Source organism: Myotis yumanensis, unplaced genomic scaffold (assembly GCF_028538775.1).
Source record: "Myotis yumanensis isolate MYYU_CA2020_CCGP unplaced genomic scaffold, mMyoYum1.0.hap1 SCAF_5, whole genome shotgun sequence".
Taxonomy (NCBI): Eukaryota; Metazoa; Chordata; class Mammalia; order Chiroptera; family Vespertilionidae; genus Myotis; species Myotis yumanensis.
Genome location: NW_027223756.1, coordinates 67,897,524 through 67,922,988, shown reverse-complemented (window position 1 = coordinate 67,922,988; position 25,465 = coordinate 67,897,524). Strand labels below are relative to the sequence as shown.

Sequence of the window (25,465 nt, the reverse complement as noted above, 5' to 3'; positions counted from 1 at the left end):
AGGACTTATAAAAATTTATAGCCAATCAGTTAGCATAAGTTATTAATATTAGTACGATCACCTGAAACTGGAATTATTCTACATTACATGTTTTGTGTGCTATTTGTCAATTTAAGTGATCACTATTAGCGCCAGGTTCCTCACGAACGTGCGTTGCTGTGTCGAGGGCTGACTTTCAATAGATCACAGCGAGGGAGCTGTTCTGCTACGTATGAAACCCCCGACCCAGAAGCAGGTCGTCTACGAATGGTTTAGCAGTGATCACTCTTAAACTCTTCTGTAATTAGACATCTAGAAAAATCATAGTTTTATTACTGTTATATGCTTTTGAGAGGTGAGGGAAGTGTCATATATATATTCTGGCTTAACAGAACATCACTGTGAACAAACACTCTTCAGAAAACAGAGATGTGGATTTATTACTACCAGGAGAACGCATTAGTAAGCAAGAAAGCTAATTAAAACTTGAAAGTTAAAATTGACTTGTATAGGATACAGAAACAGTCTCTGAAATGTGGGTGTCATTTATGAGACTCCTTTGTTATCAATAACATTTTCAAGGGCAGTTTTATGATGCAATGTACTATTTTTTTTTTGGCAAGTTCTAAAGAAGAAAGAATGACTTCATTTAATCTTGCTAAGGTTTCTTTCCCCCAATACCAGCAGTTAGGACATACAGTCTCAAGGCTGAAGCACTGGAATTCAACTCGCCAGCAATAAAAGAAAATAGTCGACCCTGATTTATGTAGAACTTACAATATGGAAAGAAAAAAGGACAGATTGTATTATTAACAAACGGAGTATTTGACATTACCTGTTTAGTATATACTTAGCTCCTTGTTGCTATTTAAGCACCACTGAGATTTCATTCTTTATGAAAACTTTTATCTTTTGTTCTTCAGACTTATTTTCTGCTGTACAATTGTGTGTCGCTAACCACTGATGTATGTTCTGAGAAATGCATTGTTAAGGCAATTTTGTCATTGTGTGAACATCATTGAGTACACAAACCTAGGTTATATAACCTACTGCACAACTAGGCTAAATGGTAATCACCATCATATATGCGGTCCGTTGTTGAGGGAAACAAAAACATTATGTGATACATGACTGTAATATCACTTGTTCAGTATTCTAGTGAGAAAGTGTGTGATACATTTTTTAAGGCTTTAACTTTCAAACAAGTTATGAACTTTACTGCAACTTATGAACTATTATTTTCAGTATTACTACTTCTCAGTCTTGCATACTCTAGAAACTTCTTCCTGGGTGTGGCTTGACAAATCATGAATAAGCTCTGGTTCACTAGGTACTCCATTGAGTGCTGTCCATCACCTTCGGTGATGATGAAGTGTTTTGTATCTGCATTATCCGACTTTGTAGCCACTAGACATATGTGCTTATTGAGCATTTAAAATGTGACTGGTGTGACTAAGGAGCTGAATTTCAAATTACGTTTATTTAAAATTTTAATCCAAATAGCTACATATGGGTAGCAGTTCTATTGGACAGCACAGCATAGTGATTCCAGAATCTTCTTGAAGTCTACATGTCCCATCTCTCAATTCATATTTGCGTTCACACTGTGGAAAAGAAAGACTCAAATTCAAACAATGGAAGAAATTACCCAATAGGGAGCAGCCTGGAGTTGGTAAAGCACGTTCAGAAGTGGAGCCTGAGAATGTGCATACTTAATACTTTCCTGGTGATGCTGACTCTGCTGGTATGAGACTTTGAGAACTGCTTTAGGGGATCCTTGCTGGGAAAGATGACCTTCTCATTTACAGCTTTTGCCTGTTGGAGCTTCAGGTCCACTGCCACTGCAGGAATATTTTATCCACCAACATTCATTTCTCTTGAAAAAATAATTAACTTGCTTCCCCACCCAGTAAGAAAAAAAGAGCAGACTTAAATTGAATTAAATCTTTGTTGGTGTAATAGTTTGTACTTAAAGAGGGGAACAAATGTAGTAAGGGGGAGAAAATTACTTGCAGGCAATACTAATAATTTTTGCTTCCCAAAATACGTTCATAAAATATTCATAGAATATTTTAGTAAATAGTAAAAAGAGACACTTGTTGCCCTGTCTGGTGTTGGATGTTTTTCAGTGGTTAGAGCGTCAGCCTGCACACCAAAAGGTTTCAGGTTTGATTCCCAGTCAAGGGCACGTACCTGGGTTGCAGGTTCAATAGGCAACCATTCAGTGTGTGTCTCTCACATTGATGTTTCTTTCTCTCTTTTTCTTCCTCCCTCCCTCTCTTCCTCCCCCTCCCTCTCTTTCCTCCTCTTCCTCCCTCCCTCTCTCCCTACTCTCTTCCACTTTCTCTAAAAATCAATGGAAAAAATATCCTCTGGCCCTAGCCAGTTTGGCTCAATGGATAGAGCGTTGGCCCGTGGACTGAAGGGTCCCAGGTTCAATTCTGGTCAAGGGCATGTACCTTGGTAAGCAGGCTTGATCCCTGGCCCTGGTCAGGGCGTGTGCAGGAGGCAGTCAATCATCTCTCCCTCTCTCTCTTTCTCTCTCTCTCTCTCCCTCCCATTTTCTCTAAAAATCAATAGAAAAATATCCTTGGGTGAGTATTATAAAAATAAAAATAAATCAATAAACCTTTGGCTTTAGGGGAAAAAAAGAAGAAGGAAAAAAAGAAAAAATATCCTCAAATGAGGATTAACAAAACAAGAGAGAGAGAGAGAGAGAGAGAGAGAGAGAGAGAGAGAGACAGACACTTGTTAAATTTTGTTGGAATATTTAAATATTATCCAATAATGTTTACAGTTATATATTGATAAGAGTGAAAACATATTAGAGATGCTGAGAAGATTCAGAGTTAAGTTGAAATAACTGAGAGGTTAATCTGAGAAGGGGGTAATGAAGCTATGCACAGTGGTCTAAGATGACTGCAAATCATTGGGCTGTAAGAAATGCCATCCATGGATGATGTATTGAAAATACATCATCAGTTTGAAGTAAATAAGGGATATGGATACACATAGAATATAGAGGTTATTTCAAATAGGAGGTAGTTGTGTTAAATTGCTGATCTATAGAACAGCAAGCAGTGTGTGGGGGCCTTTGTGGTACATTAGGTTAATTTGAAAAGAAAGCTTGTTTGGAGAAATAAAAATAAATTGGTAAGTTTGGGAGGCAGTGAGCATAAGAGGAATTTGGTGAATGGGTTATGTGATTGAGGAAGGAAAAAATGCATTGTGGTTAATGTATTTTTTTTTAAAGTTAAAATATTTTCTTACTTATTTTCCCCCCTCTTTCAATCTAAGCTTATTGCAGAAGAATTTTGTCTAAAAACATTTTCCAAAGGTGGAGCGCAGCTTATACCAGGTAAATGAAATTTAATGAATCCTTTAACCTGTTTGCAATAATTAATATACTAATTATATTAAGTAGTAATATTCACTAATTATACTAGAGATATATGTAGACACAATAAATTGGTATAATTATAGATAAACTTAATTCAGATGAAATGCATATTTAAATTATGATATGATAATATATAATACCTTCTGATTAATCACAAAATTTTTATTTTTTTGTCTGCCTTAGTTAAATGAAATCTGTCTTAGATATAAATGTAGATATTAGATTTATTGGGGTGATCACTTTGTAAATTATATAAATGTCTAATCACCAGATTGTATACCTGAAACTAATATAATATTGTTCCTTGTACTGTAGCTAAAAATAAAATTTTTTTTAAACAATTAATAAAATGATAGTGGAGGAGGAAAAAATGAAGAGTCAGTTTATAACTTGGTATTCTGCTAGTACTGCACTGTCAGCCTCCTAGCTTTCTGAATGTGATACTCAGTATAAGTCCAGTGTCCTGACATTATCACCACACTCAGGTCTGACTTTCCGCGGAGTGTTTCTGTCAGTCCCTGTAAATGTAGGCCACTTCCGTCTGCCTTTGTCAGTGTGTGTGCAGCACCAGCTACGCACAGTGGTCCATGATGACTGCAAATCATTGGGCTGTAAGAAATGCCATCCGTGGATGATGTATTGAGAATTTCCAGGACATTGAGGGTGTTCTCATGGTTTAAGAAATGCCCGTAGATAAGCAAATAAAGCCTGATCAATGCCTTGCTATATTTCATGACCAAAAACTGCTTTAAGACACTGTACTGAAACTGTTGTTGAGTTGGTTAATATGCATTAAATGCAGACTAATTATTATTTTTTAAGTTTATTTTTATTGTTGACAGTATTACAGATGTCCCCTATTTTCCTCCCTGTTCCAGCCCCACCCCAGGCCTTGACTACACTATTGTCTGTGTTCATGGGCTGTGCATATATGCACACAAGTTCTTTGGTGGAGTAGTTATTTTAATGACCACTTTAATGGTAGTTTTGTTTCTTCTTTGGTTGTCATTCGGTGATGGGTTTTCCATTCCATTAATAAGATAGAGTTTTTTTAAGGCAGCACATCCACACTGAGGGAAGCCTGCAGTGAGGCTGAGGAGCTCATGGTGTGATGCATCTGTACACAGGCCTTTTGTTAAGTTTCACTGTTCGTGGGAGTCTGGTCTAGATTCCACGGATGTAAAGTAAATATTTTAAATGAAAAATATAAAATATCAAGTGGCATCTATTTTGAAATTTTTAGTCTTTATCAAATGCTTAGGTGATATTCTAAGGACATTGTCACAGAATGTTATTAAAATGTCTTAATTAAGTGCCTGCCTCTTTATGTAAAATATTTTTCTTTGAGAAATACTTTATAACCTATAATTTAAAAAATAAATCAATGGGAAGTTAGGTACTTTATCAAGGATAATTTTTTTTTAATGTGGCCATCAACAGTAGAATATTTGTAGCATTGTGGGTATGGTTTTTATACCATGCGTATGTATATGCATATATTTGTGTGAGAGGAAAAATATTTTTTTGCATATAGAATGACTTCAGAATGGATTTCTAAAATCAGTGGACATTATTTAAGATTTGAAGAGTATATTGTTTTTCTTTTTTTTGTAAATCCTCACCCAAGGATATTTTTTCCAGAGAGTGGAAGGGAGGGAGAGAGGGGGTGAAGGGAAAGAGAGAGAGAGAGAGAGAGAGAGAGAGAAAGAAAGAGTGAGAGAGAAAAACCCTATCAATGTGAGAAAGACACATTGATTGGTTGCCTGTACTCCTCTGACAGGGGCGGGTGAATTAAACCCAGGTGCATGCCCTTGGCCAGGAATTGAACCCGTGTCCTGCAAAGACCAACTCTCTAACCACTGAGCACCACCAGCCAGGGCGAGTACATTGTTTTTTTTGTTTTTTTTGAGTACATTGTTTTTCAAACAATGTTTTTCCTGTTTTACTCCATTTTAAGTGTGAGCAGATGAATAAAAATGAATGCATTATCCTGAAACTGGGTCCATATAAGCTGGAAGTGTGTGGTGGTGCCTTCAGGAAGGCCAGCTATACTTAGCTCTCCTTAAAGTCTCCTGACTCATCCTCTCAGTGTGCAGAGACTGTCAGTTCCTGGCAAGTCAATTCACTCCAAATAAAATTCACAAGGACAGACACGGCAAAATCAGCACATCTCTCTTGGCAGTCAAAGTCAAGCCTTATGAGAAGTCAAATCTTAATTAAAAGCCTCATTGTCACAAAGGCCAGAAATGCACCATGTCAGCACATTCTTTCCACATGGGTAAGCCTGCGTAGGAATTAGAAAGTTATTTTGTTGTAAGAGCAGTTGGATGGATGAACTGTTTAATAGCGTGGGGCTAAAATAGGAGTTGTATTGCTGATGGGCCTATAAATACTGGGTGGGCTCCAACTCCTTATAGTCCTTATCCTGCTGGTAGCCTCGCATCTGAGTCTGAGAAATGCTCAAAGATCAGATAAGTAATTCTCTCTCTTCTCTAGAAAGTGAATGGGGACTATTCATATAGTTTCTTGGGACTCTTCATTTTTATGCTTTTCTGCCTCTGGCCCCTTTTCTGGCATACCCAGTATGTCTTGGGCAATGTTAATACATGTAGCCAGGTTACAGTGTTATTACTTTGTGTATCTGTGGTCTGGATTAGTTTTACAGTTGAACTCTCACAGGAAAATTTCCCCCCCCCATATTTCCTAGCTCCTGTCAGGATATATTTGGAGTATGTGTTTGAAAAACCTAACACTAGCATACTATATTTCTCATCTCTTCAACCCAACTTACTTATGAATCTCTAAACTGCCGATCAAATGGATATTATTTTTATTTTTATAAAAGTTTATTAAGTTATTTGAATAATATATGTTCTTTATAAAACATTAAAAGAAGAAAATAAAAATTAACTTGAATCTTGCCCTGGCTGGTGTTGCTGAATGCTTAGAGTGTCAGGCTATGCCCAGAAGGGTTGCAGGCTCAATTCCCGGTCAAGGATACGTACCTGGGTTGCAGGTTTGATCCATGGCTCTGGTTGGGTGAGTGCAGGAGGCAATTAATTGATGTCTCTCTCACATCAGTGTTTCTCTCTCCCCCATCCTCCCTCCCTTCCACTTGCTATAAAAATCAATGAAAAAAATATCCTCTGGTGAGGAGTAACAACAACAACAAAAACCTCGAATCTTAACACATACTGTTATATTTGTGTTTTTTCCTATAATAACACATGTATAACAATTGAAAATTGGGGTTATGTTATAAACAAAGATTTGTTTCTTTTAAATTACAATATTATATGATGATCATTTTCTAATACAGCTAAATATTCTTTGAAGAACTGAGTTTACTGGTGGCATTTCATTGTGAACTACTGGTTAATTTTTTTTCTCCATTCCCTTCCTAAAAAGGAAGAATACTTGTTGGAAGAGATTGATTTAAATTGATTTATCACATGATAAGATCCTGAGATAGCAGGCTGGAAGAAGCAGAAAGAAAGCTGCTATTTAGGCTGTGGGGCAGTTTGATCAGAGAGGTACCTTAATAGATGTGGAAAATGGAGGAAAGAGGATTTGGGGAAGCTGTTGATATAGACTATACTCTTTGACCTCCTGTAATATCTTTGAAAGATGTAAATAGTAGGCTTTTCTTTTAGTTACTTTAGTTTAACTTTTTCTTGAATGTATCATTGTCCTAAGAGTGAACCTTGTCTAGGCTTCATTAAGAGTTTAATACATAATGCTGCAGGATTTATCCTTATGTATAAATTTTTGTTTCTCTATTTCTTTAAAATTAATTCATAAACCTTTTTTTTCTTTCTTTATTGATTAAGGTACTACATATGTGCCCTTATCCCCCCATTACCCCTCCCTTATGCCCTCACCCCCCTGGTGTCTGTGTCCATTGTTTAGGCTTATATGCATGCATACAGGTCCTTTGTTTGATCCCTCCCTTTCCCCCACCCTCCCCTACCTTCCCTCTATGGTTTGAGCATCTGATTGATGCTTCTCTGTCTCTGGATCTGTTTTTGTTCATCAGTTTATGTTGTTCATTTTATTCCATAAATGAGTGAGATCATGTGATATTTATCTTTCTCTGACTGGCTTATTTCACTTAGCATAATGCTCTCCAGGACCATCCATGCTGTTGCAAATGGTAGGAGTTCCTTCCTTTTTACAGCAGCATAGTATTCCATTGTGTAGATGTACCACAGTTTTTTTAAGCCACTCATCTGCTGATGGGCACTTAGGCTGTTTCCAAATCTTAGCTATGGTAAATTGTGCTGCTATGAACATAGGGGTGTATATATCCTTTCTGATTGGTGTTTCTAGTTTCTTGGGATATATTCCTAGAAGTGGGATTACTGGGTCAAATGGGAGTTCCATTTTTAATTTTTTTGAGGAAATGTCATACTGTTTTCCACAGTGGCTGCACCAGTCTGCATTCCCACCAGCAGTGTATGAGGGTTCCTTTTTCTCTGCATCCTCGCCAGCACTTGTCATTTGTTGGTTTGTTGATGATAGCCATTCTGACAGGTGTGAGATGATACCTCATTGTTGTTTTGATTTGCATCTCTCGGATGATTAGTGACTTTGAGCATGTTTTCATATGTCTCTTGGCCTTCCTTATGTCCTCTTTCGAAAAGTATCTATTTAGATCCATTGCCCATTTTTTGATTGGGTTGTTTATCTTCCTTTTGAGTTGTATGTATAAATGTTGGAGATTAAACCCTTATGGGAGATAACATTGGCAAATATGTTCTCCCCATGCAGTGGGCTTTCTTGTTGTTTTGTTGACGGTTTCTTTTGCTGTGCAGAAGCTTTTTATTTTGATGTAGTCCCATTTGTTTATTTTCTCTTTAGTTTCCATTGCCCTAGCAGCTGTATTGCTTTGGCATATGTCTGAGATTTTGCTGCCTGTGGATTCCTCTAAGATTTCTATGATTTCCCATCTTATGTTTAAGTCCTTTATCTACTTTTAGTTTATTTTTGTGTAAGTTGGTGGCCTAGTTTCATTTTTTTGCATGTATCTGTCCAATTTCCCCAACTCCACTTATTGAAGAGACTGCTTGACTCCATTGTATGCTCTTGCCTCCTTTGTCAAATATTAATAGAGCATAGTGGTTTGAGTTGATTTCTGGGTTCTCTATTCTATTCCATTGGTCTATGTCTGTTCTTGTGCCAGTACCAGGCAGTTTTGAGAACAGTGGTTTTGTAATACAACTTGATATCTGGTATTCAGATCCCTCCTACTTTGTTCTTCTTTCTCAGGATTGTTGCAGCTATTCGGGGTCTTTTTTTTATTTCAGATGAATTTTTGGAGAGTTCAGTAAACATTCTTCTTAACATAGATAGCCCTCTAGATAGTTTGACCACTTTATATTCCCGCCAGGAGTACATAAAGGTACCTGTTTCATGGGATCCTTAGATATAATAATTGTTTTAAAGTGTGTGTTCTTCAGTAAGTCTGTAAGTATAGACATTCAGACTGTATATGAAGAAAATATTAAGCTGCTCATAGCTATAGAATTAATGTTTAACAGTTCTTGAAGTTTATATTCTGTTTTTGAAAGTAACTTCTAAAACAGTGAATGTTCTTTTTAAATTTATCTTTAACAGCTTTATTGAGATGTAATTCACATACTGTTCAGTTCAGTGCTTTCTAGAATATTCACAGATAGGTGCAGTAATCACCTACAGTCAATTTTAGGGATGTACTTTTTTTATATGAGAAATTTCAGTATCTTACAGGAGTGTGACTTTTGCTTCTTTCAAAAAGTGGCTTTAGAAAAATAGTTATAATGAAGGCATTGACGTGTGCTAAGGAATTATATGTTTAATGAAAAGTTTCAAACTACGTGCTATTTAGACTATGAAAATGAAAAAGTTCTATCTTGAAGAATTTTGAAATTAAAGATTAACAAGAACTCTAGAAAAGAACTCTAGAAAAATTATTTTTATCTTTTCATGTAGCTAAAAGACCAGCCTCAGGACAAAGCTTGGCTTCTGTTGTGTCTGCTCAGCAAATTACAAAGCCTGCTGCTAAATATGGAGTGCCTTTAACATATAAGAAATATGGAGAGAAAAAATTACATGAAAAGAAGCCACTCCAAAAAAATAAACAGGTATGATCGTGTTACAAACTGTGTCATCAGTAACAGAAATCACTTTGACCTTTTTTTTTTTTTTATTGCAGCTCATTTCCATTATCTTGACATTCATAGGATTGTTTTTATTTAGTTACTAAAGAACATTGTTGTTGCTCTGCTTCACCAGTCTTCCAAAACCAAGAGGACTTAACAGAAGTCATAAAGAAACATTAAGTAGATAAATTAACCAAAGTAGTTAGCACGTTAAAAAGAAAGTGATATTATAAATGAAATAATTTTTTAAACAACCTAAGCAGAGCCATTTGTGTGTGTGTGTGTGTGTGTGTGTGTGTGTGTGTATAAAACAAGTAAAAATCTGTGATGCACTTGATAAAAATCTGGGAAATTTTTGTATTTGAGAATTCACAAGCAGATCAATATATCCACAAAGCCCTCTTATACTGCAGTGTCAGCAAAATTCCTTGTATTCTAATCTTGTAGAGATTGCCCTCACTGCTCTTGTTCTAAAGTCTGGCTTGTCTCTGACCACACTGTTGTGCAGCTCTGTTACTTGGTCACTACTTTCTTTCTAATCCCTTATTACTGCTGAGTCTAGGGTGGGGTGAGGGAGGTGTTTTCCTTCTCATTGCCAGACTATTTCCTGCTTCCTAACCCCTCACCTCTTCCCCAAGCTCTGACACTTTTGCCACTAGACTAAATCACCGGCTTACCCCCCCCCCCCCGCCCCCATGTTAGGGTCATCTGCAGACCCTCATTTTTGGAAGAGTTTAATACTTGACTCACTGTCATCACTCTTGATGATTTTAGTATCCCAAAATGATGACCGTTTCAATAGTGCATGGCCTTTTATTTTCTTGATTGTTCTTTTTCAATGAATGGTCTTGTCTCCTACCATACCTCAGAACTCTCATCTGTAATATGCCATCAAATTTGATAATATTAATAGTAGCAACTATTCCGTCGTTGCAACAATAAACATCCCACTCCCTGACCATTACCGCCTATGTTTCCTGCGCATTCCTCAAAGACTGCCTTCAAAAATGTCTTTGTCTTATTTGGACCTGTGGAACTTGTTAGTTTTTCATTGCCCATTTCCTCCTAGTTTATATTTTCCTCTTCTGGCTTAAATTCCATCTCAGCTCTCCTGCCCTATTCTAGCTGTGCTCACTTTACATTTATAACCAACAATGTCAAATGAGCACCTTCTGGCTGCCCTATGATATTTCCTCAGTCCACTTACTCTCCCATTTTCTAGATGATGAATTTCTTTACCTCCTTGTTTTTCACTTCAGACTAATGATCTTGCTTCTTATCTCACTGAGAAAATAGAAGCCATTAGAAGAAAATTTTTCTACATCACTTCTGCCAGTCAGTCATATCTGTTTGAAATAGTCTGCTTTTGTTTCTATTACATGATCTGTTCTCAGTTGTAGTCAGCCCTGCAATTTGTGTACTAGTATATTATTATTATTATTATTATATTATTATTATTTTCCTTCTTTGGGCTCTCTTCTACATCATCATATTTCTTCTCTCTACTGAGACATCTCTGTTAGCAAACAAACATGTTGTGTCTTTAGTCTCTAAAAAAAAATCTTTCCTTATCTCCCATACCTCCTTTCAGCTGCTTCCCTGTATCCATCTCTGCTTCCTTTAACAGCAGAACTTACCCAAGGCATTGTCTGTGCTGTCTCCCACCCCTCTTCTCATTTCCCTTTGATCCATTCCGCTCAGGGCTTCCTCGTCAGTTGTTACAACATAGCTCTTGACTAGGGCATTAGTGGCCTCCATGCTGTTAAGTCCAGGGGTCAGTTGTCTTCTTCTCCCTCAGCTTCTGGTTCACTTGATTACCCCCTTCTTCTTTAAGCATTGTCTTCACTTGAGTCCAAAGTGTTACATTCTTCTGTTTCTCCTCCTACCTTGGTGACTGCTTATCTCAGCCTCCTTTGCAAGTTCCTCATGTCCCTGACAGCTTCCTTCTTGTACTAGACTCTCTCTCTAATTGACAGCATCTATAAACGGACACTCAAATTGCTATCTCCAGCCTGGACTTCTCGCCTGAGCTCCATCTTCATCTCTCCAATGGGATTTCTGATAGGCACCTCAGAATTAACATGTGTAAAACTGAACTCCTGATTCCACCCCCTTCCCAAACTGTTCCTCTATTTTCAGTAAATGGCAACTCAGTCCTTTCATTTGTTCTCATCAAAACCTTTGGGGTCATCATTGCCAACTCTTTCAACATCACGTCCTAGCAACCCTGCCTTCAAAATACATTCATGGCCTGACTGTTTTCTCATTATTTTTTCACCACATTAGTCCTCCCCACCCCCCTCATCTTTCACCTGGGTTATAATAGTAACCTCCCGGCTGATTTTACTGCTTTCAAACTTAGGTTTTTCAGTCTGTTCTCACTTGAACAGCCTAAATGCTCCTTTGACAACAAAGGTCAGATTGTTGCAGTTTCCTCCTGGAACTTTGCAGTGGCTTTCCGTCTCTCTCAGGGTGAAGCCAGCACCCTTACAATGGCCTGCAGAGCCCTCCGATGCCCCCTTACCTCCCTTGCATTCCCAGTGCAGCCATGCTAACTGAACCTCGTTGCCTTCAAACATGTCCAAGCCCTTAATTGAAAATACAAAAATGCATTTGTACTTTCTATTCCCTTTTCCTGGAGGAGTCTCCCTTGAGGAAACTGTGTAGTTTTCTCTATTAGTTCTTTCAGGTCTGTGCTCAAGACCTATGAATAGAGCCTTCATCCTTGACAACTGTCCCTCTCCCTATGCCCAGAGTTCTCTCTGCCTGTTCTGCTTCGCTTTTTTCCACATTGTCGCTATCTAATGCTCTATGTGTTTTTTCTTTATTTGCCAACTGTCCGTCTCCCCCATAACAGAGCAAAAGCTCTCGAGAGCAAGGAGTTTTGTCTCGTTGTTTCCACTGGTTCTGGACAAATAGCTTAGATTTTCCTAGGTCATTCAAATGTTCTTTAAAAGAATGAATAACAATCAAAACACTCTACAGAAGCCATTTTGTTATTCTTTTTAGCAAATAGATAACTATTAAGAAACAAAACCTGGAGAGAGAAAATGATAATGGTTAAATCTCTTGAGAACACTGAAAGGTGTGCTTATTTCATATGGTCAACAGGAAAAAAGTAGTTTTAGTAATGATTTTGTTTAGTTAGTAAGATAAGTACAGTGGGGCCTTGACTTACGAGTGTCCTGACTAACGAGTTTTTTGAGATACCAGCTGTCTCTCAGCTGATTTTTTGCATTGAGTTGACAGAGTAATTTGAGTTAACAAGCTCCTTAACAAGCTCGGTCTCGGAACGAATTAAACTCATAAGTCAAGGCCCCACTGTAGTCTGCTAAAATTATTATTAATAGTAGTACTAAAGATGCTAAAACAGTGGTTCTCAACCTTGGCTGCACATTAGAATCACCTGGGAATCTTTTTAAAATTCTGATTTCTGGGCCTCATCCTCTGGAAATTCTGTTTCTTTGTTATGGGGTGGGGCCACAGCATTAGTAACAAAGAAACAGAATTTCCGGAGGATGAGGCCCAGAAATCAGGATTTTAAAAAGATTCCCAGGTGATTCTAATGTGCAGCCAAGGTTGAAAACCACTGTACTAAAACCTAATATAATTAGCACTAGTTACTGACTATACCATGTATATGCTTTTTCTTTCTTGTCTTTGTTCATTAGGTAGCGCCTCCTTCTTTTTAAATGTTCTTCTTTTCTTTGCCTCTTTCTGTGTGGCTAAGTACATGTCACATGGACACTGGATTATTTTGTAAGTCCTTAGAAAATACAAAGTAAAGACCATATTTCTTCTCTCCTCAAATCTTACAGTCCAAATAAAGAGACAAAGGCCTGAAAAAAAAAATGAGCAAGTTGTGTGATGACTGCTCACTTTGTTAGCTTTAGATTATATATCCTATATCAGGGGTCCTCAAACTATGGCCCGCGGGCCACATGCAAATACAAATATTGTATTTGTTCCCGTTTTGTTTTTTTACTTCAAAATAAGATATGTGCAGTGTGCATAGGAATTTGTTCATAGTTTTTTTTAAACTATAGTCTGGCCCTCCAACGGTCTGAGGGACAGTGAACTGGCCCCTGTTTAAAAAGTTTGAGGATCCCTGTCCTATATAATAAAAGAGTAATATGCAAATTGACCCTAATGGGAGAATGACTGGTTGCTATGACGCACACTGACCACCAGGGGGCATACGCTCAATGCAGGAGCTGCCCCTTGGTGGTCAGTGCACTCCCACGGGGAGCTCCTCTCTGCCACAAGCTGGGCTGACGACTTCTAGCGCAGTGGTGGTGGCAGTAGCCTCTCGCACCTCCTCAGCAGTGCTAAGGATGTCCAACTGCAGCTTAGGCCTGCTCCCAGCCGTCAGTCGGACATCCTCTGAGGGGTCCTGGACTGCGAGAGGGTGCAGGCTGGGCTGAGGGACCTGCCCGAGTGCATGAATTTTCGTGCACCGGGCCTCTTGTAAAAATATAATGCTGGTATTATGGACTGGGAGACTGTCACATTGGCAATGTGACTTTGGTGTTCAAAGCTTGTCATTGACTGCCCTGGTTAGGTGGCTCAGGTGGTTGGAGCATCATCTTATGAACCAAAAGGTTGCAGGTTCAATCCCTGGTCAGGGCACATACTCAGGTTATGGGTTCGATTCCCAATCAGGGCATGTACAAGAGGCAACCGATCAGTGTTTCTCACATTGATGTTTCTTTCTCTCTCTATGCCTCTCTCTTTTAAACCAATTTAAATTGATTTGGTGAGGACTAAAAAAAAAGTTCTTCACTGATCTAAGAGAGGTAATAGGAAGTACCTCAAATACATGACCTTTCTTGTTTCTTCCCTAAATGTACCCTCCCCCCAAAAGACAGGAAAATAATTTCTTCCTTATTTAAACTGCTTTAGCACCTTATTATATTCTCTTGTTATTTTTTTAGACTGTCAGCTCTCTGAAGTTAGGACCATCTTTTATACATTTTGCACAAAGTAAGAGTCTAGTAAGTTTCTTTAAAAAAAAAGTGAAGAAATTATTGATTAAAGTGAATTCCAAGTCAGTAAAGCAATATCCTGTAATTTTTAAGAGCCGTGAATAGAGTTGGTTAAAGGCCAAATAAAAACCCTGTTTTTAGGCATAATCAGCAGGCCAGTATTTTTGAGCTTTCATCCCTATTGCCTAAGATAACATTATTTCAGTGTAAGGTGATGAAGAGAAATTTGAGCAGAAAATGATCCTTTATATATATTATTAATTCTTGAGCTAGAAACTTGATTTCTATTAGAGTTATTTGGTTCTTTGAAGTAATTTAAGTAGTATAATTTTGATCTGAATTTTTTTCTATAAAGAATGTATTTCAATAAATTTGCTGTGGTCTTTTAGTATACTTTTGACAGTTTTATAAAATGAAAGGAAAGGAACATATTCCCAGTAGTCAAACATTACATTTATATTGCCTGTATTTTTAATGTAGCTCTGATTTTGTATTTTGATGTTTTTATTTAGTGTTATATATACTTTTTGTACATTTTTCTTTATTATTAGTGATTGTATTATATTTCATTGATATGAAATGAGTCAGATTGCATTCTTATGAATGTCTTCTTTTTTAACAAATCATGCCCTGGATCAAAATTGCTTTGGAAATGTTTTATGTCTTCTAATGGAGTTCAGTGAAATATGATTCAAAGTAAAGATAATTCATAGACAACTTTTGAGATGTTTATTCCAAAATGGCAGTTATTACATCCACAATTCATTTTAACATTTGGCTGTACACATGCAGACTTTCTGGGAATGAATCTATCATTTTGGGGACTATCTTTATATTAGCTCAATAAGGAATGTACACATGGATGGACATGTAGATATGCAGTTGTCTTATCTCTTGAGCAAGTTTTAGCCTGACTGAATGGAGGGGTTGGGACTCTTGGTGAAATTGGATTAATGATATAACAGAAGGCCCTTTACGTTTGGGTAGGATTGTAGCCAACTATATAATCTATTCTTTCATGTGGCTGATAGAATCAAGAAATATATTGTTTTTCTTAATGTTTCTCTCATTTTCAATTAATATTATTCAGTATGCAGGAGCAGTATGCTCTGATATGTTAAGATTCTAGTTAATAATATTCTGAATAATAAATATTCTATCAAATATTCTGAATGACCCATAAAGGATTTAGATGATAATTATGTGTTCTGGATTTCAGGCAAGTTGTTGTCCTTAAACTTTTTAGGCAAACAAATATGATTTTCCTAAACCAGAACAATGAGAACTAGATAATAATCAGTACTTGAAATATCATATAGCTTATTTTAATACACACCACTTAAAACTACATTTGTATACACACAATGTGAATGTTCTTAATGCTACACAACTGTACTTAAAAATGGTTAAATTGGTAAATGTTATGTGTATTTTACCACAATAAAAAGTAGAAAAAAATTTAAGAGGAAAAATAATAAATAGAAAAAAAGAAGTGGCAACCAAATGTCTGAAAAGTTTTTCAAATCTAACAAAATATTGGAATTATTTTAAATAAGATTTTCAAAATAAGTTTTTTCCCTCTGGGTTTTTACATGACTGTTTTTTATAAAGACTTAATTTCCCCCTGGAAATCTAAAGAAGCATCTTTTAGATTTTTTAACTTTCTATCAAACTTAAAAATTAGTTCATAAGGAAAACCATATTGCTTAATAATATTGTCTTTCATTTAATTTTAATTTCAAAATTTAAGCTAATATATATTACATTATTACTCAGCATATCATAAAATACTTATATATCATAAAACTGTCTTTGCTCCAACCCCTGTAAGTTATTTTTTAAAGGCTCTGTTAAAACAAAGAAGTGGTTATTAAGCCACCAGAGGGCGCTCCATGAACACATTTCAGTATTTTGTCTCTGATTTTAAAAAGAATCACAAAAACATTTCTCTTAGTATGGATGTTTTATGTTACCATATTTTTCTCTTCTGTGTAGACATAGTGTTCTGAAAGTACCTGTGTGATCTCAGAGGAACAGTTTGATATTTTTATTTTACAAATGTTTGAGTTCTTATATGTAAGGCAATATGGAACATTAAAAGGTGAATATAACTTACGACTTCTTGTAACTTACCCTAGAGTTTGTAGGTATCTTATTTAAACATTCTCTTCTTATTCTACATTATTGTGTAAGCTACTTAAAAGCTGATCATTTACAGTAAGAATCTGTAATACTTGCATTAATATTTTTAAATTGTTTGGGGTTTGTGGTTCACCAATTTTGATACCGGTGTTAGACCTGCCACATTGGAGTTACCTGTGGAACTTGTCAATATATAGAAAGCAGGGCCCCAGGTCCAAAAATTATGATTCATCAACTTTTTGGGATATGTATTTTTTAAAAATAGCTTTATTGCGATATAATTCATATACCATACAATTCATCCATTTAAAGTTTGTAATTTAATGATTTTCAGAGTATTTCCAGAGTTGTGCAACCATCATTGCAATCAATTTTAGAACATTATTATGATACCCTAATCTTTTCTCCATTAGCATTCACTTCCCATTTGTCCCCCACCTCCATACCCCTCAGAAACCACTAATCTACTTTTGTCTCTATGTACATTTGCTTATTCTGGATAGTTCATATAATTGGAATCATACGATATGCGACTGGATTTTTTATTTAGCATAATGTTTACAAGTTTGTAGCATGTATCCATGTTGTAGCATGTATCAGTACTTTATGCCTTTCTATTGCCAAATAATATTCCGTTGTATGGAAGGAATGTGTATTTTTACAAAGCTTCTGAGTAGCATTTCCCACTCGTTTTAAATTTTATATAATAGAATATACTTTAAAATGTTAACTGTGTATTTGTAAACTATGAAGAGCAATATCTACATGGTGTTTTTTTTCCTTATACTTCCATAACAGTGACCCCAGAACTCTCTCTTGACTATTTAAAAACTGTGGAGTGCTCTCTATTAGTAGTGGCAAACTTAGTTTAGTGGATGAAGAGCAGGGACTTTTTAAAAAGGGGTTAGAAGGGAAAGTAACAGAATCTACTAAACATAGTAAAGTTATTTTATGAAACTTTGGAAGTGTGTGTGTCTTTACTGGGTCTGGGTGTGAAATATATTTCTTATTGCTGGTTACTTTTAGAAAAAGCTTGAAAGCTACTGTTCTTTAAGTATATCAATGTAGAAAACAAATGCAGATAGAAATGTAGATAACAAATCCTTATCTAATTTGTAGTTTTACTTTTTGTCCAGGCCCATCAAACTCCATTGAAGAAAGTGAATCCTGGAGAAGAAAGGAGGAAAATGTTTGAGGTATAAAGACATCTGTCTGCTTATTTTAAAGCTTTGCAAAAATAATTATAAGAAAAGAAACAAAAGCTATAGAAAAACCTCCAAACCTTTCCTCCTTATTTCTTTATTAAAAAACAAAAACACCTTTGACATTTCTTTTTTACCTCCCTGGGCATACCTCTACCTTTGGTGTGCTAACTTTCCTGATGTACTGGAAAAAGTAGAAATTATTATTGATAAAAATGTTCTTGTTTATTTAAGGAAGCAGCAAGAAAGAGGAGGTTGGAATTTATTGATAAAGCAAAGAAACAAAAAGATCAGGTAGTTTTTTTTTTGCTCTTATTCTTCTTCCCTTGCCAAGCTGCAGATGGTATTAGTTTCAAGGTTCTAAGAAGTTTGTCTTTAAAATTGTTACAGATTAGTTTATTGAAGGCTGAACAGATGAAAAGGCAAGAAAAGGAAAGGGTAAGAGGATAATTCATTTTTTCCTGGTATATTCCACTCTCCCCCCACAAACACTTTTTAAAAAAAGAACACTGATTTCCATTTCATCACTAAATGTATTTTATGTATTTTATATTAAATACTTGAAATGGTGTTTTGTTTGTTTGTTTCTTTTCCCCCAAAGTTGGAGAGAATAAATAGGGCCAGGGAACAAGGATGGAAAAACGTGCTAAGTGCTGGAGGAGGTGGTGAAGTAAAGGTAGGCACTCGATACCAATATAGTACTGCCACTCTTTTTCTAGTTTCACCTTGCTCTTTACAATATATATAATTGGCTCTCTTTAGGAGTACATTTAATCTAGAATTCTTCAGCCTCTATTATGAATTCTTAGTTTTTCTGCATTTATTTGATATGTAACTTGTATTGATAACTAGTATGTGACTGGCAATTGCTTAAACATTTTTATGTAAAGGCTGTGGATACACTGTTCCTGCCAGAAGAGTCTATTTAAAATCAAATCAAATCAAATTTGCCTGAAATCCTCTGCAGCTTCATGTGTCCTCCAAGATTAAATTTTCAGAAGAACTATGTTCATCTGGCCCCTACCAATCTCTCTAACCTTCTGTCCATCCATTCCCTACCATACACTGTATGTTGTAGTCATGCTGAACTAAAGACCATACTTGTAGTTTCCTTGTGGAGTGAGGTCTGCTTAATTTTTTCTTTGCACTTGTGTTTCTCTTTATTTGATACTACCCTTCCCTACTTTCTCACTCTCATTCCCATTTCCAACCTAAAAAACAACAACAAGGAAGCTAATCATTAATTGTTTATTAAATAACCAGTTACCTAACTAGATCTGTTAATTCAAACATTTGCTTTGGATAGATCCAGACTATATAACTGTATACACATTACTTAAGTTTTCTGAACCTTAAATTCTTATTTTTTAAAAAATTTAAGAACAGTTCCTGGAGTTTGGTTAGCAAGGTCTCATATGTTAATGTCCTGCTTCTTTCTTTGTTCTGCTAATCTTTATATTGCATTTCCTCTTTTGCTCGTGTAGCATCTTTACCTATCTGTGTAGGCTGACATCTAAAATGGTCCCCCAAATTCCTGACCTCTGGTGTACACACCTTGTATTTTTCCCTCCCCTTGAGTATTGGTGGAACTTGTGGATATGGTAGTATAGCAGCTCCTTAAATAGGCTTTATTTTATGGAAAACGATGATGGTAGAGGCGATAGTCACTCCTGTGATTTCATTAACATCTGATTCACGACTCCCTCATAGCAGCCTGGATGGGGAGAAGAAGGTTAGAGATAGGTATGCTTCTGCTGGTCTGGAAAAAGGCAAGTATTCACATGGCAAGGAAGTTAGTGATCTCTTGGAGTTTGTAGTGGTCTCTGGCCAAGGAAAGGGTGACCTTAGCCATTATAGCTACAAGCACATGAACTCTGCCAAGAACCAGTGAGCTTGGAAAGGACTCTGAGCCTCCGCTGAGAATTGCAGCTATGGCTGAACCTTGGTTTCTGCCTGGTGAGATCCTGAGCAGGATACCCAGACTTCTAAGCCCGGGAAACTGTGAAATAATAAATGGATATTGTTTTAATTTGTTAAGTTTGTGGTCATTTGTTACACAGCCGTAAAAATGGACACATTATTATTTCTCTGTATTAATTTGTACTATCCAATCAACTGTTAGTCAACCCTTTAAACCGAATCCCTCTGACCCATGCTCATTAAACTTGATATTTAGGTGCTGGATATATATTTGTCAGTTTGAATTGATTGCCATTCTTACTTGTTTCTATTCTTCAAAGGTTATGATATGAATAAAAGTCTGCTTTGTCTGTTTTATGTAGACATATATGTTCTATCTTGACTTTCTTGAGTCACTTTTTCTAATTCTGTATTAGTATAGAATCTATAGTACAATCTTTAGTAATACAATTTTATTTTAATATTTCATTTTGTTATTTTTGTACTATACTATCTACCAGGAAGTACAACTTATTACCTCCTGAATGATGAGGAATAACTCAGACAGAATTTGACTCATTCTAAAATAACCTTTTATCTGATTGGAAAGTAAAGACTTACCAATCAAAGTTAGGCCCTCAGATATTGTCAAGTATTTCATATCAAGTCCATGATTAATGTTGAGAGTTTGATTATTTTTCTTCTCCCTTTTTGTATATCTTCTGTGCAATAAAATAACTTTTTTTACTATCCTGCCTAAAGCTGTATTTAATTCTAAAGTTCATTTTTGTCAATGTTGTTTGATAATTGAGACAATTTTTCAACAGTGTTAGATACTACGTACTTAACAGATTTCTGCTTCACTTTTTAAATTCTATAATGCTGTCACTGAGCATTAATAAAGTAATTTATTTGACCTAAAAATATTTCTCACAGCTCTAAATCTATGTTAATTTCTGTGATTATTCCGATGGGATTTGAAATATTTAACTTCCTAGGCTGTTTGATTTCTGAACAGTTTATAAGGACCTGGAGGCTAAGTATAATGTGAATCAAATTAAGGAAATCCCCAAAATAAAGATGAAATAAAAAATAAATATTAAGGGAAGCATTTCAAAATTAATATTATTATATACCTCTAACTAATAAAGACATTCTTCATAGTATAAATAACCAGCTGATTTGGTTACTTGGTATCTGCAAAATCTGGGACACTTTTGCTTTATCCATTTTTGATGTATCTCTTATGAACGTGTTTTTAGAAAAATTATGAAATATTCCACATATGTAGTTTGATCATGTGATGATCATAATATTTAAGAGGCATATCTATTGTTTGAAAATATATTAGAATACTATTCAGCAATAAAAAGGAGTAGGCTGTTAATACATGTAACAACATGGAACAATCAAAACATTATCCTGAGTAAAAGAAGCCAGACACGAGTACAGATTTCATGATTCCATTTACATGAAATTACAGAGACGGCAGCTCTCACTCACAGGACAGAGCAGATGGTAGTTGCTGGAGTGGGGAGGCATCGGCTTCCAAGGAACATGAGGGGACTTGCTGGGGTGATGGATGTGCTTTTGATTGTGGTAGTGGCTGTACGAGTGTATACATTTGTCAAAATTCATCAACCTGTGCTCATATTGGGTGAAATAAGTGATTTTCAAAGGTCATATTGCTTCAGTATTCTAGTACAGTATTTTCAACGTTATTTTCAGTATAGGAATCTTCAGAGATGTTTACATACTTTCGTTTTCATAATTTTGTTAAAGAAAAACATTGAAACACTCAAATGAAGTTAAGAAGATATTCACACCAGACTAAACTCAAATAGTAAACACTCTCCTAGGAGAAATGACTATCTTTCACCAGAATTCTGATTCTGATGCTTGCCTAGAGATTCGCGTTTTGGAGATGTGTGTGAGGAACATCTGGATGGAGTTTCCTGCCTAATTATCTTACCTATTTCTAGCAACTTTAATCTCTTGCTATTCAGACATCTTTAATCAGTTATCAGTATTTATCTTGAGCTGATATTTTTAAAATTAGTCTTTCTGATTTTTAAAAAATATATTTTTACTGACTTCAGACATGAAGGGAGAGGGAGAGAGATAGAAACATCAATGATGAGAGAGAATCATTGATTGGCTGCCTCCTGCACACTCCACAATGGGCAACACGGGCATGTGCCCTGAGAATCGAACTGTGACTTCCAGATTCATAAGTCGATGCTCAACCACTGAGCAACATTGGCTGGGCAAAATTAATCTTTCTTATAATATTACTAGTGGCCTGGTGCACGAAATTCATGCACAGGGGGGTGAGGGGGGTCTCTTAGCCCACCCTGCACCCTCTCCAATCTGGGACCCCTCAGGGGATGTCCAACTGCCCACAGGGATTGGGCCTAAATGGGCAGTCAGACATCCCTCTCACAATCTGAGACTACTGGCTCCCAACCATTCGCCTGCTTACCTGCCTGATTGCCCTAACCACTTCTGCCTGCCAGCCTGATCACCCCCTAACCACTCCCCTGACAGCTTGATCAACGCCTAACTGCTCCCCTGCCAGCTAGATTGCCCCCAGCTGCCCTCCCTGCCAGCCCGATTGCCCCAACTGCTCTCCTCTGCCGGCCTGATGGCCCCGAACTGCTCTCCCCTGCCGGCCTGATGGCCCCGAACTGCTCTCCCCTGCTTCCCTGATCGCCCCTGCCTTGGCCTCTGCCTTGGCCCCCTCCACCGTGGCTGGGGCGATCAAGGAAGCCAAGCCTCCTGCCCGCTCTCCGGCCGACTCTGTGCCTCCGGCCAGTGCCACCATCTTTGTCGCATCAATTTGCATATTCCCTCCTTATTGGCTGTGGGCATCACCATCTTTATTGCAAAGTGATGGTTAATTTGCATATTACTCTTTTATTAGACAGGATATGCAACCCACTGTGTCAAGATGTTAACACAAATGCTATCTCGTAGAGTACACTGAAATGTCTTTTATTTGATTCTAGTATTTTTCTTTGTACTTTTTGTTATTCAGACTTCTTCCTTAAGATATTATCACTTGGAAGCTCTTCTTCCTTTACTGTCAGTGTTCTGGATTCTGTTCTTATCACTTCACAGAAATGGGTTTTTTAAACGTTACCACTCAACTTTAGTCATAGCAGTGTGTCTTACTTTCAGTGCTTTGACCTCTGCATTTGAGGTCATTGGTTTCCTCACCTCAGTGATATCCTTCCACCGTGACATCTGTAACATTATACACTTACTTCTTTTTAACTCTTACCCCTTTCTGATATCTCCTATTTTCTAACTTTGAGTTTTCTATGTGCTTGAATTCTTATGTGTCTGAAGTTGTATCCTTGTGTTTTTGCCTTTATCCTTCGTCATTCCCATGGAGAACCCAGAACTCCCTTAAGCACTTACGTTTTAGCTAAATGCCTTTTATTTCTAGGCGTCTTGACTTGGTGTCAGGGCAACAAGCCTTCTAATTATCCTCAATCTTGTTCTCTCTCTTATTCCTGTTTATTATGCATAATTTGCCTTACTGAATTTCTTAAAAACTGTTTTTGTATTCTATTCCCACTAGAAAGTTTATAAATGCTTTCTGTTGTTTATTATATGAACTCAAACACCCAGGTTTGATAGCAGTTAGCTGTACTAACCTTTTATGACCAAGCTTAATTCCCCTATTTGCCTTCCTTCTAATTATATCTGTCTTCCTAATTCCTTCCCCTACTGACAACACCCAAATATATACATACATTGTTTATTTTTGCTTTAATACTCTGGCTCATTTAGTATGTCTGTTTCTCTCCCTCTCTCTCCCTCCCTCTCTCTCTCCCTCCCTCTCTCTCCCTCCCTCTCTCTCCCTCCCTCTCCTTCCCTCCCTCTCCCTCCTGCTCCCTCTCCCGCTCTATTGCTTTCAAGGCTGGGTTGAACAATATATTTTTCCAGTGTTTTTTCTTTAATTTTTAGAGATTTTTTTAACTTTTGACAATTTTTTTTTCTATTTTGTAAATTTGCTCAGTACCGACTGCTTTAGAGTGTGCCTATAACCGTTCATTTGCCATAGGCATGAAATGTTTTTCTAGTTTTGTGCTTAAGAATCTATATGGTGCTTTTGTTTCTTTTATTTATACCCAGAGCGTGTTTCAGTGGTGTTTATGTCTTCATTGCTTGTTGAATTGAAGGATTTGGAGTATGTTAAATACCATATGCAAATGTTTTTGTTAGCTATAATTTTGAATGTTACAAAAGCAGCTCTGCTTTACTTATAAGCTATACATATTTAATCTTAAAAGAATGGGATCACATAAAATGTATACTAGAATCTTGTTTCAAAACATATTAATTAAGACCAGATTTTTTCCTGTTTACATGAATTTAGTGACATTTTATATTTTTGTTTGTTGCATTAAATTATGTTTTATCGTTAGTTACAAAGTATATTACTTTTTTATTGTTAATGATTATAATATAGTAGGAAGACATTTTCCTTAGGCAATATGTTTATTAATATTTTCAAACTAGATAATTGCCTTTTGAAAGTCAAGTGTTGAAATTTTTTTCTTTTGAGGATGTTATGGGTGTTTTAGGTATTATGAGATAATCATTTGAGAGCTCTTTTTTTTTTTAATTCCTAGGCTACCTTTTTTGGCAGTGGAGGGGCTGTGGCTCCATCATCTTTTTCTCCTCGGGGACAATATGAACATTATCATGCTATTTTTGATCGAATGCAGCAACAAAGAGCAGAAGATAATGAAGCTAAATGGAAAGGAGAAATATATGGCCGAAGGCTTCCAGAAAGGTAGGTTGTGTTCTGTAGAAGTTGCTTGTGCTTTGCTTCAGAGAAAGTAGTAAAAGTCGTTGTGCATATTTACCTACAGAGGAATATCACTTGGAGTACGTTCAGGATTTCCCAATGGGGCTGCAGTTCATCACTATTTCTCTAATGCTGATGCTATTAGAGAAACTTTGAAGAGATTGAAGGCCATGTCTAACTAAGCCAATGCAAACAGGTCGGACTGTAATGATCCATAAGTGCATCCTTGTTTGTAATTTTTTTTTTTTTTATGTCACATCTAGTTTAGTATCTACACTTTGTGAATGTTTTCTCCATTGATTTCATTGACTTTTTTTTTGCCTTCTGGGTTTAGTAATTTTCTCAGGTGCAAATTTGGCCTTTGATTAGGCAAACAAATAGCTCCTCAATTCAGCAGAATTTTCATAGCTTATTTGTATGTTATAGACTGAATGTACTGTTTAAAGGAACATGTGATAACTTTGAGTTAACATATGGTTGTAATAACTTCATCCACTTGCTTTAAATAAATCAGAATATATTTAAATGGAATCACACTTTATGCAAAACTACAAAGCCATGTTTTTTTGGTGTTCTTTTCCTCATCACTTAGAACTCCACTTTTCTCTTTGTTGTCTCTGCTTGTTTTCTCTTCACATTCATTTCTGATTTATGGCTATGGTCTTGTTTATCAGATTTTTCTTTTCTTCCATTGAATTAATTTAATATGGTAGCAGTCAATAGTTTTAATTTGCATAGTTCCTTTTTTCTTAAGTGTGCATACATGTTTTCTTAGACAATTCCAATTTCTTTTATAAAACATTTGGATTTTCAGAATATCATTTTGTGAAAACGTTACCTCTTCCTTGTCATTTTAAGGAGAATACTTTATGATCCCCCCAATTAAAAATATGATT

General features: G+C 36.4%; 1 protein-coding gene across 4 annotated transcripts in view; it reads left to right on the top strand.

The window, feature by feature from the left end:
* The window catches only part of NEK1 (NIMA related kinase 1), a 142,983-nt gene that overhangs the window by 39,519 nt on the left and 77,999 nt on the right, over window positions 1-25,465 (top strand). For all 4 annotated transcript variants that reach the window (XM_070415458.1, XM_070415457.1, XM_070415455.1 and 1 more), the window contains 7 exons: window positions 3,277-3,337; window positions 9,350-9,501; window positions 17,783-17,842; window positions 18,083-18,142; window positions 18,239-18,286; window positions 18,450-18,524; window positions 24,391-24,554. In XM_070415458.1, coding sequence (XP_070271559.1) covers window positions 3,277-3,337; window positions 9,350-9,501; window positions 17,783-17,842; window positions 18,083-18,142; window positions 18,239-18,286; window positions 18,450-18,524; window positions 24,391-24,554 — 620 coding nt within the window. The remainder of the gene's footprint in view (window positions 1-3,276; window positions 3,338-9,349; window positions 9,502-17,782; window positions 17,843-18,082; window positions 18,143-18,238; window positions 18,287-18,449; window positions 18,525-24,390; window positions 24,555-25,465) is intronic.